Source organism: Phalangium opilio, unplaced genomic scaffold (genome assembly GCF_054372755.1).
Source record: "Phalangium opilio isolate 3A_F unplaced genomic scaffold, DU_Popi_V2 ptg000100l_1, whole genome shotgun sequence".
In the NCBI taxonomy this organism is placed as follows: domain Eukaryota; kingdom Metazoa; phylum Arthropoda; class Arachnida; order Opiliones; family Phalangiidae; genus Phalangium; species Phalangium opilio.
The window spans coordinates 818,911-838,566 of record NW_028324203.1 but is presented as its reverse complement, the minus strand read 5'-3'; the positions used below and the strand labels follow the sequence as shown (position 1 = coordinate 838,566).

The 19,656-nt window shown below is 37.9% G+C and overlaps 3 protein-coding genes across 3 annotated transcripts; 1 reads left to right on the top strand and 2 right to left on the bottom strand.

Moving 5' to 3' along the window:
• Positions 1-4,011: 4,011 nt before the first annotated feature.
• Positions 4,012-4,764, bottom strand: LOC149632398 (uncharacterized). The gene has a single exon (XM_089851090.1). The coding sequence runs from the start codon at positions 4,762-4,764 to the stop codon at positions 4,012-4,014; it is 753 nt and encodes a 250-aa protein (XP_089707216.1).
• Positions 4,765-10,355: 5,591 nt separating this feature from the next.
• On the bottom strand, positions 10,356-12,250 carry LOC149632397 (uncharacterized). The gene is made up of 4 exons (XM_089851089.1): positions 12,245-12,250; positions 10,639-11,410; positions 10,513-10,551; positions 10,356-10,444 (listed from the first exon to the last, which is right to left on the bottom strand). Exons 1-4 carry the CDS (start codon positions 12,248-12,250, stop codon positions 10,413-10,415), a joined length of 849 nt encoding a protein of 282 aa, XP_089707215.1. The 3' UTR covers positions 10,356-10,412.
• A 4,509-nt stretch (positions 12,251-16,759) lies between these two features.
• Positions 16,760-18,173, top strand: LOC149632396 (uncharacterized). The gene is made up of 2 exons (XM_089851066.1): positions 16,760-17,446; positions 17,508-18,173. The coding sequence occupies exons 1-2, from the start codon at positions 17,053-17,055 to the stop codon at positions 17,531-17,533; spliced, it is 420 nt and encodes a 139-aa protein (XP_089707192.1). The 5' UTR covers positions 16,760-17,052; the 3' UTR covers positions 17,534-18,173.
• Positions 18,174-19,656: the final 1,483 nt, after the last annotated feature.

The following is a 19,656-nucleotide window of genomic DNA, read 5'->3' as shown; positions in this document are numbered from 1 at the left end:
AAACTCTCGACGTGTTCGTGACCAAAATGACTTGGAAGTCTTTCTAGACTTGTTCGACACCCATTCACCCTTCAGTCCTGATCTAGGGGCGAATCTAGTTTCTCTTTCAAGCGGCAGAGTAGCTGAAGCTGCGATAAATTGTTACAAAGCGAAAGAAGTGGGCGACGTTCTGATGGAAAATTGTATTGGAAAAAAAGTCAAAGTCATAAAGTTTAGAAGGTTGGGTCGCGTTAAGACCCTTAACATAACCAACAACAAGTCGGTCAAGATAAAAAATGACATGGTTTCAATAAACCCCGTACAACTATTCAACAGAATAATATGCACTAAAAAATCACGGGAGGCTCTCGAAAAATGTTTTCAATTTGAACTATCATCATATCCACCATCTCTGTTTGTAGATGGCTTGTTGCGGAAAAGCAATAAAGCTAATCTTTTAAAGGAATTGGACAAGATAGAACGGCCGAAAGATGCAATGTCAGATGGCGAGAAAGTATTCATCATAGATGGTGGTCACTTACTACATTGTAAGTTGTATGGCAGCGCCATTCTACTTTCGGTGAAATATACGAGCAATATGTCAACTACGTCAAATATCACTACGGCGTAAACAGTAACGTTGTTTTTGACGGCTACGACGAGAACCAGCTTACGACAAAATATCAAGAGCAAGCAAAAAGAAGCGCTAAGGTATCTAAATATGTAGCAAACATAATTCTTCAAGATGACACCATGAATTCTTTCAACCAAGCTGATTTCTTTACTGACGTTGCTAACAAAACATTATTCATTTTGAAACTGTCCGATAAGCTAAAACTTGCCAAAATTAAAGTAGTTCAAGCTGAGTCGGATGCAGACATCGTGATTGTATCAACCGCCCTGGATTGCAAGACTGAGAGCAACTGTGTGGTCATAGTGGCAGATGATACTGATGTAATGGTACTTCTCATATGCCATACATCAGATAAAAACATTTTCATGTTGAGACCTGGAAAGACATCTAAGGCCGATAAAGTAACGAATAATTACAAAATGAAAATCCAACTAGGAAGACTAGCTGATATCTTGCCATTCATTCATGCCTTTTCTGGTTGTGATACGACTTCTTCCATTTATAAAAAAGGAAAACTCGCGGTGCTAAAAGCTCTTCAAGGATCACCCCGATTTGGTGGAAAAATGCCGCGTGTTCAATGTTGAAAACGCTAGTAAGCAAGACCTCTACACAACTGGAGGAGAAATTTTCCTTAAACTTTACAAAGCAGAAAGAAGTACCAAAACCTTGAACAAACATAGATATTTGCTGTATAACAAAATGGTGGCAAAACAAATCTTGAAAAGCGGTTTTGAACTTGCATCTCTACCACCAACATTAGCAGCTGCTCAACAGCATATATTAAGATCGTACTTGCAAACTCAAGATTGGTTGGGAAACAAGTTAAACCCAGAGGAATGGGGTTATGAGATGCAAAAATCCAAATTGGAACCAGTTTTTTGCAAGGTTCCACCAGCTCCCGAACATATTTTGAAACTAATCTTTTGTGGATGTAAGGCAACGAACTGCGGCGCGGCATGCACATTTCGCAAATATGGAATGAAATGCTCAGCTATGTGCGGTGAATGTCATGGCATTTCTTGCTTGAATAATTACAAAGATACATTATCAGAGGATGATATAAGCGATATTTTTGATGATTCATAAACAAATTAAAATTTTAAATGCTGACTCTTATTTTATTTGAAATTAGGAAAACATTTCGTATTTCCAGCCGAAAAATACAAAATTCTCAACACATCGGATATTATTAATGGATAGAAATTTTGAACGGTAAGTCGCAAAGAGTTGATTCAAACACCAATAGATAGATAATTGGAAGAACTTACTTTCATAAACTGAGCGTTTTTATGTTGGACCTACCGTTCGGCCGTAAATCGCAAAAAAAGCTAGCTACTCTTCTAAAGCCATGTTCACACTTACAAAAAAAAACCGATTCGAAACGCTTTCAAAGTGACATGTAAACGGCACAATACGATTTTGGAATATCCAGCAATAAAGCTATTATTATTTGAAAGCGGTTTGAATCACTTCGAGCCGCTTTACCCTGTGCAAGTGTGAACATGGCTTTAAAGCAATTTCGTGCCCCCTACACCATGCAAAACATTTGTATATATGCACGTGCACAAAGATTATAAACCTTCAAAATTACTTAGGCCTAACGTTTATTAGGGAAAAGGCTTCTGTCACATAAATATATGTTAGATTTTATATACAAAGTGATCAAAATCGAATTTGTATCTCAAGAAAATAATCGTAACTTTTGAACGGTAAGTCACAAAGAGTTGATTCAAAAACCAGTAGATAGATAATTGAAAGAACTTTCTTTCACAAATTGAACGTTTTTATGTTGGACCTACCGTTCGGGCGTAAGTCGCAAAAAACCAAATTTTCCAAGATGGTGGCCATTTTTGGTGGTCTTCCACCAACCGGAAATCCGGGGAATTTTTTCCCTTAATAAGCACCGCTAGTACTTCCAAATACCGTTGGAATTAGCTTGTTACTAATTTGTTCTACGTCAAATCCTAATTTCCTGTACTAATAGCCTTCCACCAGTTTTTGCTGAAGATTCCTCAAAGAGCCTTCTGCTTTCCATGAACATGGTGCTCATCCACCTGCCACTGAAGAACACATAAATGGTCATAAGAATGGTTTCTATTCGACGTAGGGTATAATAGTACACCTTCTGAAAATTTCAATTGGATATTTTTTTGAGATTGAGGGTTGCTGCAAAGTCAGTTAACCATTAAGAGCTACTGCGGTGTCCTTTTAATTTTATACTTCACTGCAACATTTTATTGTTCATTTTTCCATCAATCCTTGCTATTGTTTCTGCATGCATGGCCTTCCTTTATTGTTTCATTTATAAATGGGCTAAACTTTCTTATAGCTTAGTCGCTGCCTACTAAGAAAAGCAAGAAACGCTCATAGCTTCCGCTAATGCATGTTTGGAGGCCCTACTCATGTTTGCGTCTGTTTGGCAAATAATGACTGAATATAAAAGGGCTTGGAATGAATACGAAAAGCTAAGGTTTGAAAATAAAAGGTTTAAACTGGAAACCTAGAGTATTCAAGCCAACATCATGACCGAAGTGAAAAATTGTAGCCTGAAAATAATGACTAGTTTTGTTTTTTGAAGACATGCTCAAGCGAAGCATGTTCTACTTTACTGTAGATAATTTTCTAAATGCCATGATATGTTGTTTGAAAAACGTCTCCCTGTATTTCGATTATTTTCAATGCTCAATTTGGCATGCACTTTCTTCATGACGGCATGAACTCTCTCTGATTATTGTATTCTCCTTTGTGATTTTATAGTACTCATTGTAGATATTCTATTAATTCATTTTCACCAAAGTTTCTTTAATATCCAATTTGACACGTACTTTTTTTCATTCTCTCATTATAAATAGTTATTTTTCCGCGTTTCATCCATTTAATTTATTACATGCGCTATTTGCGTGTACTTTATGATTTAATTCTCACATACGTGTTAGGTTACTTATTTATTTATTTATTTATTTATTTATTTATTTATTGAATGAATGATTGCCCACAAAGTCATCAAAGTGACGTGTAAATGGGCATCGTACGTAGTTACAAATTGTCAAGAGAAAAGAAAAACTAAATGTAATTACAAATAAGAAAACATCAACAACAAGTAATCAGGAGCAAATAGTACAATCGTATTGGGCAAGAATAATAACACGAGATTAATTAAGACCATGTATATGTAAAAAAAAAAGAATAAAATAAAATAAGATAAAGATAGTAATGACAATTAAATAAAATGGTACAATATAAGTTGGTCATTCAGAATAAAAAAAAGAAAAAAAACTAACAATACAGTGAGGAACTTAGGGTAATGAAAGCTTCAAAGTAGCGCGAAAAAAGTTTATCAAATGCCGACGTAATTGAGATTTGGTAGAGAGTATGATAATATCATTGGGCAAAGAGTTTCAATCATCAATGACAGAATTGGCAAAATGCTTTTGGCGGAAGGTAGTCGCGACCCGCGGTTTAGTTAATTTCTGTGAGTGACCACGAGTTCTTGTATTGGAATAGGGGGTGAAAAATAATGAGGGGTCCAAATCAAGATTACGAAGGACAATATCGAATACTAAACACAGGTTGTTGATTTTGTGACGTAAGGCGATAGGGTCAATGTTTAGTGAAGATAGACGTTGGGGGGCTGGGTAGTTGCTAAGTTTATGCGGGAGCTTGGAGTAAGCATTTTGGGCCTTTTGTAATAGGTGGATATCAGTTAATAAATGGGGGGACCAGACTGGTGAACAATACTCAATTAGAGGAAGGACTAATGAATTGTAAAGCGTTTTAATAAGGGGTATGGACCTAAAATTTAAGTTACGACGGATTATGCCCGTCAGACTCCTAATACGCTTAGAAATTTTAAGTGTGTGAACGGAATGTTTGAGAAGGGGGTCAATAAATACCCCTAGGTCTCTTTCAAAAGAGGTGGTGGCTAAAGTTGTAGCATTTATAGAGTAGTCGAACAGGGGATTACGGCGACCTAAATGGAGAGTTTTGCATTTAGTGACATTAAATGAGAGTCCGTTTGCAATACCCCAGTGAACCAGTGCATCAAGATCAAGTTGGAGCAAGGTTTGATCAGTGGAGCTACGGATACGACGATAAAGCTTGGCGTCATCGGCAAAAAGGATAATAGAAGAGTGTTTCACAACTGACGGCATGGAGTTAATAAATATGTTGAAAAGGAGGGGACCCAAGATGGACCCCTGGGGCACCTTCTTCTCAACATACTGCCAGTCGGTTGTGACACCTTGGAGGACGACTCGCTGACGCCTATTTAGGAGATAGTGGGAGAGCCAAGCAAGGGCGTTACCCGTGACACCAGCAACCTCGAGGGCATAGATAAGGGCACAGTGAGGGATCGAATCAAAAGCTTTACTAAAATCGAGATATAATACGTCAACGGAGTGGCCATCATCCAACCACTGCGTCCATTCATTCGTGGCAAAAAGTAAGTTTGTGGGACAAGAACGACGGGGAAGGAAACCATGTTGATAAGGGGAGAAAAAGTTTTTCGATACGAGAAAGGAACGCAATTGTTCATGAACGAGACGTTCACATAATTTCGAGACTTGGGTTAAGGAACTAATAGGGCAGTAATTAGCGGAATCGGCCCTAGACCCTTTTTTATGTATAGGAGTGATATTGGCTTCTTTCCAGGCAGTGGGTACAAAACACGAAGAAAAGGAACGCGCTATGAGTAAGTAAAGTGGTAGAGCTAAGAGAGGTGCAAGGGCCTTTAAGAGGTTAGGGTGGATACCATCGGGACCTGGTGATTGTTTTATATCTAATAGAGTGAGGAGTCGAAGGATATCGCTAGGGTCACAAGTAAATTCACTTAAGGGGAGAACCGAGGAATTCGTGGGGATTGGAGGGAAGTTGAACGTTGGACGCGAGGATTGATATTGGACAGTAGTGGCAATTTAATCGTTAAGGAGGGTAGCACACTCCTTGATAGTGTTGGTCAGGGAGCCATCTGGGCGTTTTAATTGCAGGACTGTGTATCTACACTGACGAAAGTTATTTATATGGGAATAAAATGATTTCGTGTTGGAACGGATAAGGGTGGTGAGGGAATTTTCATACCGACGCCGAGAATTCCGGTAATGTGTCGTGTGGGCATTACGAGCTTGACAGTAAGCATTACGGAGACGAAGGAGTGTTGCAGACGCAGCACCACGGGAGCAGCGGAGATATCTTTACGGGGTTTGGTTAATGGGGCAAAAGCTCGCACGCCAGAATGGATCAGTGTGAGGAGGGAAGAACAAGTAGTATCTAAATCACCTTGACACAAGATCAACGACCAATCAATGGTAGATAAAAAGCAACTAAATGCAGTATAGTCAGCTTTAAAAAAATTAGGCTTAGGGACATGTATCCGACTGGTGGGAGAGAGTACAATGTTGAATAAGACGGAACCGTGGTCACTCGAACCAATTGGAGGTAATAAAACTGCGGTATGTGCAAGGTTAGGATCAGAACTAAAGATGAGGTCTAATAAATTATCATAACAAAATGGACGTCACGGGTAGCAAAACGAACAGTTTGAGTTAGGGAATGTTGTTGTAAAACATCACAGAAAAGTTTAGTGAACCGACACGCACCAGGTTTAGGGGAGGTCGTAGACCAATCAATTAAGGGGTAATTAAAATCACCTAGGAGGAGGAGTAGGAACTTATTGTTATCACAGTAGGCAATTAACATATTTAAGTACGAAATTAATGGGTCGTAATTGCGGTAAGCCGCATTGTTCGAACGGTAAATTACAGATATAACAATCTGAAAGGTAGACTGGGACACTAAAACAGTTAAAATATCAAGACCATGGATATTCGGGGTGAAATTGGGAAGACCAAAGTCTTGAAAACTTAAGACGGTAACCTGTAACGAAGAAAGTATATATAGCTATACACCGCCGTAGGAACTAGTAAGTCGATCTTGCCGATAGAGGGTTAATCCCGGTAGGGGATATTAACAGTCCTGAACTTCGGGTGACCACCAGGTTTCGGTAACGGCAATCAGGGAGAGATGATATGTGGCGACTAGAGTAGTAAGCTCATCCAGTTTATAACGATTGTTAAGGCTACGAACATTGGTCAGTAGCGCGCGAGAATCACAAAAAGATAAGAGGGAAACACGGTCAGTGGTACTCGGGGAGCCAGTGGGTAAAATTGACGAAGCGTGACATTGTAAATATGTAGACAAAGTAGGACGAAAAACAGCGGCACGAGAGTTTAAGGTTGATATTACAGTGGTATCACACGGCAAGAAATGCCGGGGGACGATGAGTGGTGAACGGTGGAGGACATATGTAAGGGGACCACGGTACTGGGGGAGGGTACGGAGGTTGTCCAACAGTACCAGGGAGAGATGGGACACCAACTGGAAGAGTATTGGGGAAGGATAGAGGTGGACCATTGGCGAATGGAGCTGGTGGGGGAGTTGGAGGTGCGTTAAAGGCAAACGTTTTCGGCACAGTACCAGAAGAGACACTATGGGAGGAAGTAGTAGACTTGCCCACAGAAGAACTGTTTGTAGAACGTAGGAGAGGTGTGGGGCGTTGAGGTCTCTTAACTATTTTACAGTTACGAATGTGAAGACCAGTTTCACCATTAGCGAGTCGACGGGAGAGTTCAGCTCTGGCAGCGGACAGCTTGGTACGCTGGAACGGGGTGTAATCGGGTCGCGCTTCAAGCGAAAAGTTAGGATCTTCGGTTTTTCGCAAGCGAAAGTAATGATAAATCAGGCCCTTGTGACCAGGGGAAAGAAGAATCACCTCTACTGGGCGGGGAGTCGGGACGCGCACCATGAGGGGGGAACACGACCAAGTCTAAAGAAACGTACAAAAGACTTAATATTGCAATTTGACATGAGCGATGTGATTTGATCGGTTTCATCATTGTGTCCGGATTCAGGGAGACCGAAGATAAGGATATTGCATTGTCTATCGAACATGGAGGCAGTTTCATCGTGTACTTGACTCACGATATCAGATAAGGCAGGTTGAGAACTAACTATAGGAGAGTTAGCGAGACAGTCGTCAAGTTTGGAAGTGATGGATGAAATAGCTGCGTCATGAGTTTGTAGATCAGAATGTATAGTTTTAATAACAGGATGAGAGTCAAAGTCAGAATGGTTGACCAGGTTGCAAGTGATAGTAGACAGCGAGGCATCAACTGCCTTGATATTACTTGATAAGGTCAGTAGATCAATTCCATTTGTAGCAGTGTGGTCACTTGTTTGCGACACAGTGTCTTGAAGTTTACGAACATCAGTTTTAAGAGAATCGAAGGTTTGGGCCAGTACACAAAGGGGGCAAGGCAATATGGCCGAAGTCACAGAGATGAGAAAACTATGGTTGCAAGTCGAGCAAGTAGACAATTTAAAGCGAGGCTGACCAGAGGACGGAGATGTCAGTGTAGGGGTTGAAGAAGTGTCAACAAGCCGCGAAGGAGTTAGATTATCAGGTTGACAGTTGTCCGAAAGATCGGTGATCACAGAGTGTACCGGCACCTTAGGAGGTGTACACGGTAGGGTAGGCATAGTGAATTGATCTTTGACGGCTAACGCGAAAAACCGCGTTAAAGTCTGCAATGGCCTTAGTAACAACGACACCCAAGTAACGTCATTATAACGAAAATTTCAATATCACCAAAACCATAGAAGTAGCACTCGAAAAATCGGTAGGACCGATAGGTTGGCGTTGAGTCGTTGACCAAACTTTGAAAACTAAAGTTAAGCCTTGGTTAAGAAGACCAAAACCATTATCCTTCACAAAATACTAAACTATGACAACAACTAATGCTTGAAAAGCATAAATAACACTCAAATTAAAACTAATTTAAGTAATAATTAGTTAACTAATTAAGTTAAATATTTCCAAAATACAAAAACTGTGGAGCAAATGTACAGACACGCTTACGAGCCGACGTGCGAATTTTCTTACTATTTTTACTATTAACTTCTATTGTAATTTAGTAGACGCTTCATTTAATAAGACAATTAAATTTATTGCATGGGTTATATGCATGCATTGAATAAATTATTAGATAGACTTCATAATAATATTTTTTAAATTATTTGGATTTTTGTTATCATTGACTGTTATTCAAAAGGGTTGTGAGCCTGTGTGGATAGTGCTTGTCATCCTCATAGAGCTAAGTGAAGCCGGGGAGGGGTTTAAAAAAGAAGAAAAATTCCGTTACTGCCTTTAATGCTTTAAAACCGTTAATGGCATGTTTTTAATCTGTTCACATTAGAATTATGTTTATGATTTCTAGCCTTTACTCAAGATGACATTATTTATAACCAGCATGCCAGCACCCAATCAATCCCGATACGCTCTCAAACCCAAAAATTCAGCAATTTATTTTCCACATGTATTAAACTTTACATATTTCTGACTGTCAAGAGTTCATTGCTCTTTTCTGTTGCATGATTGCAATTTACATCCTCCGAAGTCTTCATGACCACATACCTATTTTAAATATAACTTAACTATTATATTGTCAGAGCCAATAGTGGCTTAGACTGATGAAGACCCTCGGGTCGAAAGATTTTCGCTTGTTATATTTATTAGAAAATTTTTACTTCTAATAAAGTATTAAATCATTACCATGAGTTTTTCTTCGCAAAATTAGTCTTTCTCTATTCTCTTGTCATTCTTTAGACCTATTTCAGATTTACCATATTCATATTAAGAGCAACAAAGGGGTGATTATACCAATTGCTGCAAATGGCTTGACACTCAGTGTCTGGATAAGCTTGTTCTTCAGCAGTTGGAAGATATACCTCGTCTGAGAGAGGAAAGGATAAATATTGATTAAAGGGTATGGGTGTATCTCGCTCATCAACACACCATTCCATGAGAATATGATAAGTGCGAAATTGTTAGTGCCACAAGAGCATGAACGAATCATGGAGTTGTTCTTGCTAAGTGCTCAAATAAGGCTTTAACCATTCAGTTACCACGGGCGATCAGCCCTCTCACTTTTTTTACTGCAGTGACTTCTATATTGCGATCGACAGTTGCCACACAATCTGAACAAGTAATAAATCATAAAAGAAATAAATTCAAGGTGTGTTTTTATTTAAATCGGATTTTAAAGGGGGAAATTAAAGAGTTTAGTTGAATACTTCATAAATTAATTAATCCTTCATAAATTACACTCACCACTTTACAGTAGTTAACCCACCGAAATATGGAGAGTTAATTAGGTCATTTAAGTGTGCCGCCAGCCTTCTAGCGCGCTAGACCCGCGCGTGTATACTCGCGTGTGTCTAGAGTGGGGGAACACCGGTTTTTTATCCGGGGGGGGTTTCTTTGAGTTCGTTTATTGGTCGAGGGTGGGGGTCGCCAATTGATTAGGTCTTTTTTAACTGGTTATGGGGCGTGAACTTCTTTAGTCGTGACGTAATGGCCAGATTTAGATAAGAGGGTGTTAGCTTATGCGACGTATGTTAGACATCTGTTAACGTCTCGAATTTCACTGGAGACGGTTTTCTCTACGCCTACATGTTATCCGCTACTCGGTCATTGCGCTAGAAAGATCAGAAAATTGACTGAACAAGATGTCGCCAATAGTTTTAAAGGTATTGACTGACAACGTAATCTTTAACTGTAAAAATTTACTTTAATTGTACGATTACATATACATTAAATGCATAAATAATAAATGAAAAATACAGAAAATAAGATATAATTGAAAAATACATAAAAGTAAGATATAAAATGAAAATACACAAAATAGATAAGATGAAATATATAAATATGAATAAATTTTAAAAAGTAAATATATATGAATAAATTTTAAAAAGTAATCTTTAAAAGCAAAGGCCCCTCTGTAACGAATCAATAGAGTATTATTATACCCTATTGTAAACCTTTTCAAATGCTAATATATACTTACCACCCGCCACGGTGATTAGGATCGGGGTGTCGCGCGGAACTGCAAAAGATTATTTTACAATTAATAAATGATTCATTAGTTTACAGTTAATAAATGATGCATTATTTAAAAAAGTTTTCTATTTACCGTCAGATAGGTTTAACGTTATCTCGCGATGATCGGCGCCAGGAATCGGAGGTCCTTCCTGAATGACAACAGCCTGGGCTGGTTGTTGAATTCGCTCAAGCGGGTCATCGGGAGGAAGGATGTTTGGAGGAGGGGAAGGAGTACCAGGGTATGGGGGAGGAGGGGTTTCGATACGGGGCCGGTATTCAGTGTTGATAACGTTACGTAAAATGGGGATATCTATGTCACCATCGTCACCCCAATTACTCTCCCACGAATAAGGAGATTCAGCACCGGCCGGAATTAAATTACGATTGGGTGCCGGCGAAACCGGAGCTTCGTCGGCTAAACCCCAATCGACCGAGCCGGCGCGGCTCTGAGGTGCCATTTCTTGAGCGTTGAAAAAGACCTCAATTTTTCTAGCTCTTACCAGAGCGCATCTATCTCCGTTATGCGGGAATCGTAAATGGGGGTCATAGACATCTTCCCCTCCCGGCATAATGCGAATTGAAGGGGCACCCAACCTTCCTATATCCACAACCCGGAGGGTTCCAAGAAAAAAATTTAAAAATTCTTTTTGATCTGGCCCTTTTACGTAAACGGTATCGCAACCTCGGGTTAATTGTTGAAGTACGGTTCGGATCTCGTCTTGACCGTATTCACCATCACGCCCCAAACCGGAATGTCTGAGGTTATTATAAATAACCGTGTTATCCGTTCTACGGAAACACTCCTCGTCAGGAATTTGAAAATTCCTAACGCTACGTTCACCGCTATCGCGTATGCAGCCTATCTATTAAAATGAAAACACACGTATGAGGAAAAATTCTAAAATATTAGTTAAGATTTAATACCTCTTTGACTAGAAACCTACAACGTAGGTTCCTAGCGCGACTAAAAACGATCGCGAAGCTCGTGGCGATAAAGATAAGGGACTCCCTATTTTAAAATATAAGTCTCTTAATCGAGGGTTTAAATCTAATAGAAAATACTTACATTATATGTATATATTAAGTTTTTAAAAAGACTTCTGAGTAAAGAAGAGGTTATAGATATATGGTGATGCGTTAGAAACTAAAAGACACTAAGATAAGGGTCACTGTTGCCTAACCATTTTAAAATACTAGAAAAATACTTACATTTTTTTATTGCGAGACTAGAAGAAGAAGTTATTGAGTTTATGAAATTTTATTGCGTTGTAGAGAATACAAAGGCTTAAACGCTGTATTTATACATTTTTTCTCACCCACGAGTATACTAGGAGTCCGATAGTAACACGAAACCGTTCATCGGTGATAGTATAATTAGTTATAAAATTTTCGATAGTTAAGTGTAGCCTTAAGATTACACGTGAAAGACTTGGATAAAAAATTAAAGGAAAACAGATGTGTTTGGAGACTTTGAAAAATAAAAGATACGAATGAAATCTAATATTATTTAATCTATACATATATAATAACATAAATAAAGACGATCATCGACGATAGGAAAGATTTATAAAATATCTATAACTAAGTTTAAGATTACAACTGAACGAGTTATATAAAGTTAAACTAAACCAGATGTGTTTGGAGACTTAAAAATAAAAGATGCGTATGTAATTTAATATTATAACGCGAATAAATACGTTCATCGGCCTATGGGAAAGAGTTAGTTATAAATTGTCACACGCCGAAAACTAATTTAATTTTGACCTTAAGGTTATAATTATTCAATTTCGTTAAAAAGAAACAGATGTCGTTGAAGGTTTAAATATAAATTTAATTTACTGAATATATAATGACGTAGTTAAGTAATATGAAACCCTCTCGGACGTAAAGCTAGAAAAGATAACAACCGTATAGTATAAAAGCTCAGACTCAACGTTCGAGATTCATTCGTGCCGAAATTACTGCATTAACATCTCGCAGCAAGAAATTTCTATTCCTGAGAATGGTGAGTACTTTATACTTTTTCAATGAGATTAGAAGATTTAGTTCATAGGAAATAGGCATTTCAATAGGCCGAATCAAAGGATGAGACACAATCCTGTGACAAAGAAGTAGAGACCTTGTTATCTCAGTCGGGATTTAAAAAGGAAGATTGGAAAGATCATATAATAGAATATGGTCGGGATAGATTATTAGGTGTTAAAATATCGTCGTTCAATGGTACTCTATACCTTGATATTAGGAGGTACGCGAAATCAAAGAACCCGCGAAAACCGTTTCCCATCCCTACTAAGGACGGTATATGTATTAAATACGAGAGCGCATTTGAACTGAAATCAATTCTGAACAACGCTCAGGGAGATTGGGGCGCAACGGTATATATGTCAGAAGAACCCATTCAAATAGCCACCACGCCTGACCGAGAAATAGCCATCTTTAAATACAGAGGACAACCCTATGAGAAGCAGTTCGTAATTAGAGATTCAGACGATCTCCATAACATAATAGTTGCCTTGGAGAAAACAATCAATAGATTTGAAGAACTTTCCCATTAAGAAAAAAATGTCGGACACTTCGTCATCCTCAGATGATGAACTTTATCCCATCGATTTATCCACAAAATTTAGACCTGAACAATATTTCAAGATAGACAAAATATCTAATCGAAAATCTAGAAAATATAAATGTATTACAACAGAATATAATGTTAAATTCCGTAACTTAGAAGAACTAAAATTAACAAAAATTCACGAACAACTTTCCCAAATATTAACATCTCTTATAAACCAAATCACGCAAAATAATGAAGAGTATAACTTAATTAGATTCGCCATAAGCTCCGACGCGTTAGAGAACCCTGTAAAGTTAAGATTTATGGCGATAAATGAGTTAACTCCTGATCGATTACTCTCTAGTATCGAAAAGGTGGCTCAGTCCAAACGTAGTCTTTTATTAGAGGGTTCTCTAAAAATTGATGTTATTCTTTTAAAATGCAATGTTCCAATGACAGGTAGAAAAGCGGTGCATAATCGAACTATAGCTGAACTGGATAAATATATTGATCAAGGTTATGCTTACATACCTATTAGAAATAATGATACTCTATGCGTTTCTAGAGCCTTAGCCGTGGGTAAAAGTCTAGCTGATCGAACTTATTTAAAATCAATAGGAAAGCTAAACGAGTTTAATCAATGGAGCTTCCGATTATTAAGAAATGTAGACCACCCTTCCCAAAAAACCGCGGCTTTAGAGTTACACGCATTAGCCGAAGTCCCGGAGGGTCCTGTAGATTTATTGGGTGTTCAAAAGTTTCAAAATGCCTTGTCAGATTACCAGATTGTAATTTTTTCAGCGGAAGAGAAGTTTGAGAAAATATTTATAGGTCCTCACAAGGAAAAAAAATTTTCCTCCTCAAAGTTGGGAATCATATGCATGTTGTACGGTCTTACATCTCAATGTTCGCGGCTAAGGCTTATTGTCAATACTGTTTAACCCTATTTTACGGTCTGGAAGAAAAATCTAGTCATTCTTGCTCGGAAACGGCTAAGTGTTACCGCTGTTTAACAACGGAGGCTTATCATGAAAAAGACGAGTATAAACTCATAAGATGCGAGGAGTGTAATAGATATTTAAAGGGAACCGAATGTTTCAATAACCATAAGAGTAACGGAACATGCGATTCTTTGAAACGATGCGGAAATTGCGCTCGCGAAATAAAACCAAATCATAAGTGTGATCTAAATTGCAAAAATTGTAAAATTACGCATGAAAAAAATCATTGTTGGGTGATGCCCCTAGATATTGATTATCCTCCTGTTCGTCTTCTATACTTCGATTGTGAAACTATCCCTTTAAATAATGAACACACTCCCGTACTCTTGGTTTCCGCTGCGCAAGAATCCGTTGATTCAAAAGAATTTACCATTCGTGTCTTTAGGGGCATTGATTGTATAAAGGATTTTATAGACTATCTTTTCCAATGTGAGACAAGCTCTATTAAAAAGGGAAATAAGAAAGTAAAGGTTGCGCGAATGTTGTTTTCCGATGTAATCTGCTGCGCTCATAACGGGGCAGGGTTCGATTTTTTCTTTATATTGAAAGAAATACTTAGAAGGAATATAGTTCCTGAGCCTATCTTCAACGGTTCAAAAATCATGGCACTCTTCTTAAAAAATCTAAAGATCAAATTCATTGACAGTTACAGATTTATTAGTGCCCCCTTAAGAAAATTTTCATCTACATTCGATCTCGGGGAAGAAAAAAAGACTATTTCCCGCATCTGTTCCATAATGAAAAAACGTTAGACTATGTAGGCCCTATACCCGAGATACATCAATTTGAGCCCGATAATTTTAAAGATAAGGAGCACGCGGATTTTATGAAATGGTATTCGGAAAGAAAGGATAAGTCCTATAATCTGAGACAGGAGCTTGAAACATACGCTATTCAAGATGTTAAGGTCCTACAATTAGGAATGGAAAAATTTAGAGAGTTATTTAGGAATGTCTCCGGGGTCGACGTGCTTAACGTAGGTGGTATTACCATAGCGGGAACAGTAACTAATATTTTCCTTCACAAACATCTTGAAAAATACACACTAGGTGTCGTACCTGCAAAGGGTTTTCGTGGAAATTTTAGTATCGGAGCCTTAAAGTGTATAGCCTTGGAAGAAAAATTACGCGGGGTAAAATTTCAAACTGCCTTGTCATTGGAAGGGGAAAAAAGGGTGTCAAACTATTTAATAGACGGATATTGTAAAAATCCTGAAATTGTTTTAAACTATAACGGATGCGTCTATCACGGATGTGTAAAACATACAAAACATTACGAGTACAATCCTATAGTTAAAGATCTAAACAGAAATGTCTACGAAAGAACTCTAGATAGGGAAAATTATCTAAAAAAGATTTTACCGAACGCCGAACACCTCAATATTTGGGAATGCGAGTTCAATGAGAGATTACGAGATGATCCTGACGCTAAACTCTATTGTGACAGTTTAAAATTTAAACAACCAATTGGATCCAGGAGTGCCTTGTACGGGGGAAGAAGCGAGTGTATATGTCTGTATTATAAGGCAAAACCGGGCGAGTCTATTCAATACCTAGATATCTGCTCGCTCTATCCTTACGTATGTAAATGGGGCGTATTTCCTAAAGGTCATCCTGAAATTATTACGAAAGACTTCAACTTTGAACCTAATTTTTATTTCGGTCTTATTTCTTGTCGAGTATTAGCGCCTGAAAATCTATTTTTGCCTGTCCTTCCAATTAAAACTAAAATCAAACTTTTCTTTGCTTTGTGTTTAAAATGCGTTGAAACTGAACAATCAGTCTGTACACATAATTCGGAAGAAAGATCCTTCTGTGGTTGTTGGCCAAGTCCCGAGGTATATCTAGCAGTTAAAAATGGATATAAGATTCTAGAGTTTTTTGAAGTCCAACATTACAAAGATAAGTTTGACAGAAAAGAAAATACCGGTTTATTTGACACGTTCATTGATTGTTACCTTAAAATTAAACAATCTAGTTCAGGTTGGCCTTCGGGAATAGAAAGCGAAGAGCAAAAAGAAGCGTATTTAAAATCAATTTATGACCGAGAAGGAATAGTTATTAATAAAGAAGAGATAGTGGACAACCCCACTCTCCGCGCCATTAGTAAACTATATCTAAATTCGCTTTGGGGAAAAATGGGTTACAATACGGATAAGAGAAAAAATGTATACATTGACTCTTACGCTGGATTAGTTCAGATAATAACTGATGAAACGAAAGAACTGTTAGACCTGAAACCGGTAAACGATAAAATCTGTTTAGTCAGTTATAAACTAAAAAAAAGAATACGCTCCTACCTACTACAAAGGAAGTCCCACGATAGCTTCCTTTGTTAGTTCATTAGGACGTATCGAGTTGTATAATACGATAAGTAAAATGGGTAAGAGGTTACTTTATTGTGACACTGATTCATGTATAGTTGTAACAAAGGAAGGGGAATATCTACCACCCTTATCTAGTAATCTAGGGTGTTGGACGGATGAGTTAAAGGGTGAGACGATTCTCGAATTTGTCTCGACAGGGCCTAAGTCGTACGCTTACCGTACCACAGACGGTAAATCTGTTATTAAAATGAAAGGTATTACCATTAACAGAAGAAATGAAGAAATCATTAACTTTGATTCGATTAAAAGTGTTTTATATAGTCCCTCTAAAACTTTGTCGGTCACCGTTCCATTTAATGTTGTAAGACGTAAAGAAACAGCTACACTTTTATTAGGCAATCTAAAGAAAACCTTTGGATATAGTTTCAATAAACGTAGAGTCTTAGAGGATTACACAACACTTCCTTACGGATATTTAAATCATCAAGACCCGTCTGCCACGTCAAATGAGAAAACGGACCACTAAACATCGGGTCACGTTTTCCCACCTTGTTAAAGTGAGAGTGATACCGTACGAAGATCGAGTCAACTACGAGTTCATAGACGATATTAGAGAACGTTTTAAAAATGGAGAACGGGTTAGAGTATCGCCTCCGCTTAGAAACACCGATGACCATTTTACTGGCTGGCCCAAGCAGCTCGGGGAAAACAACGTGGGTAATAAATTTACTCAAATATAAAGACATTATCATGGACAAACCTCCTGATAGAATAGTCTATTGCTATAGTGTTTATCAGGACATTTTTGATGAACTGAAACTCTTTTTACCTATTGAATTCCACGAAGGACTAATTCCTAATGATTCTGATTTTTTTGATAAACGAATAAATAATCTTTTAATCCTAGACGATCTAGCTAACACCTGTACCAAACAGGAGTTTATAAGTAATCTTTTTTGTGTCGGGAGTCATCATTTATCTTTAAGCATCGTGCTGCTGTCTCAAAATGTCTTTAACCCAGGTAAATATTCTGGAAATATATCATTGAACTGTTCTTATATCGTTATGTTTAAAAATCCTAGGGATAATAACCAGGTTCGCTATTTAAGTCGTCAGCTTTTTCCTACAGACACCAAACGCCTAACGGAAGCGTACGAAGAGTGTACCGAAAAAGCGTATTCTTATATCTTAATAGATCTAAAACAAAGTACCGATAATAGTTTAAGACTTAGGTCCAATATATTCCCCAATGAAGGACCGATGGTAATCTACGTTAGAAAATAATAATCCATAAAATATAAATCTCAATTTATTTAACCTCATTTCGAGACATGCCTTTACCCGTGTCGGTTAGGAACCAATTACCCTTTTTAAATCTCTTGCGTAAAAGCGGTGTGAAACAAAGAAAACTTTTAATATCAAAGTGTACGCGACCCCAATTGGATTGTATAAGCGGTATTTGTTATAATTTGAAGAACGGCGGTATTCCATTGAATCGTCATAAAAAGAAAAGACTTCAACGTTACAAAAACGTTATAAGGTATTTATCCAAGAGAGGTTTAAGCGACAAAAAGAGGCGACAGGTGTTAATTAAACAGGTAGGAGGATTCTGGCCGGCGTTGCTTTCAATGTTAATACCGACAATAGCTTCGGTCTTTACTAGATAATGAAAAAGTGCGTTTTAGTACCAGCGGCTTTACTGACGGACAATCAAAAGGAAGTTAACAGTTTAGACGACGCCATTAAAGAGGTACTGAGAAAGCCTGGTTCTGCCGAGGAAAAATTGAAGGAGTACCTTTTAACTCTTCAAAAATATTTATCTTTAAAGAGTTTAGCGGAGCCACCAAGCGTTACTATCTTGCCACCTACAACGAGTTCGTCTTTTCCAGCACCCGGAGTGTCGAGTAAAATACAGCCTCTAAGTCCTTCATCCTCGTCTTGGATTCCTCCATCGTGGCCTACCCCTATCCAGAATATACCTATTAATATCTCTACCCCCTCCCAAATTGTCCCTACTAATGTCGCTACCCCTCCCCAAAGTATCCCTTTTAATATCTCCTCGAGTCTGACTACCCCACAGCCTATAATGAGTAGTACAGCAATGGGTCAAACACCGGCGATATCGTTTACTACGCCAGCGTCTCTCTCTCGAACGACCAGTATGCCAATTTTAACACCCATGGGACCCGTGGTACCGAAACAGTCCGGGACGTCTCAAACGCCGAGTATGCCAGTTTTAAAACCCATGGTACCGAATCAGCCCGTGACGTCTCAACAGGCCTTATCAACGAAGGGCGCTTCTGGTTCAAAGTTCCGGAAACTTAACCCTAAAAGACTCGCGAAAATTCCATCTACGAAATCAAAACCGTACCCTACACAAGCCAAAATAAAAAAAGATCGCGAAGATAGTTTGAAAGAACTTCAAAAGCCCGAATCTAAGATCGAATGGGTAACTTATAGAAAGGCAAAAAAATAACCTTAATAATGATTATTACATTTTATATAAAAGCATCTAACTCATTATATTGAAAAACACGTATCTGATTATATAAAAGCATGTATTTGAGTATATAAAAAAGCTTGTATCTGATTATATATAAAAGCATGATAATTACAATTTATATAAAAGCATGATAATTACAATTTATATAAAAAATTATAATCGAATAATAAATATTTTTATTCTCGCATTCAATACAAGTGTATCTGATTATTAAACATTACAACTTTAATATTTTATTGGTTACATTTTTCATATCTATGTCTTAACAAGTGAAGGCAGATATTCCATAAAGATAAGGCGTCGTTAATTTCCGTTTTATTTTCATACATTTTCAGAACTCTATGAAACGAATTTCCCAGACATCTTTGAATAAGGAAGAATATACAATGAGGTCCGCAACAAAGGGAGAACATATCTTGAATTAATTTATCGTTATAGATCCATCTGGACGCGTATTTGGCCAGGTTAATTTTATACGTATCCGGGCTCTGCCCGTAGCTGCAGAAAAAATTACCTTCATTGTTTTCAACGTAAATGGCTACCCAATGAAGTCCAGGATCCTCGGCTCTCTCCGTGTTCAGAACAAAACAAAATTTCTTCTTTCTAGGTTTCCTGGGAAGCATGTCTCTAGGAAAAGTACCTAGGTAGTAGGGTTTTGTCCTCTGGTCGCATGATAATATTTGATTTATTTGTAACGTATTCATATCACTTTAGATAGTTCGTATTCG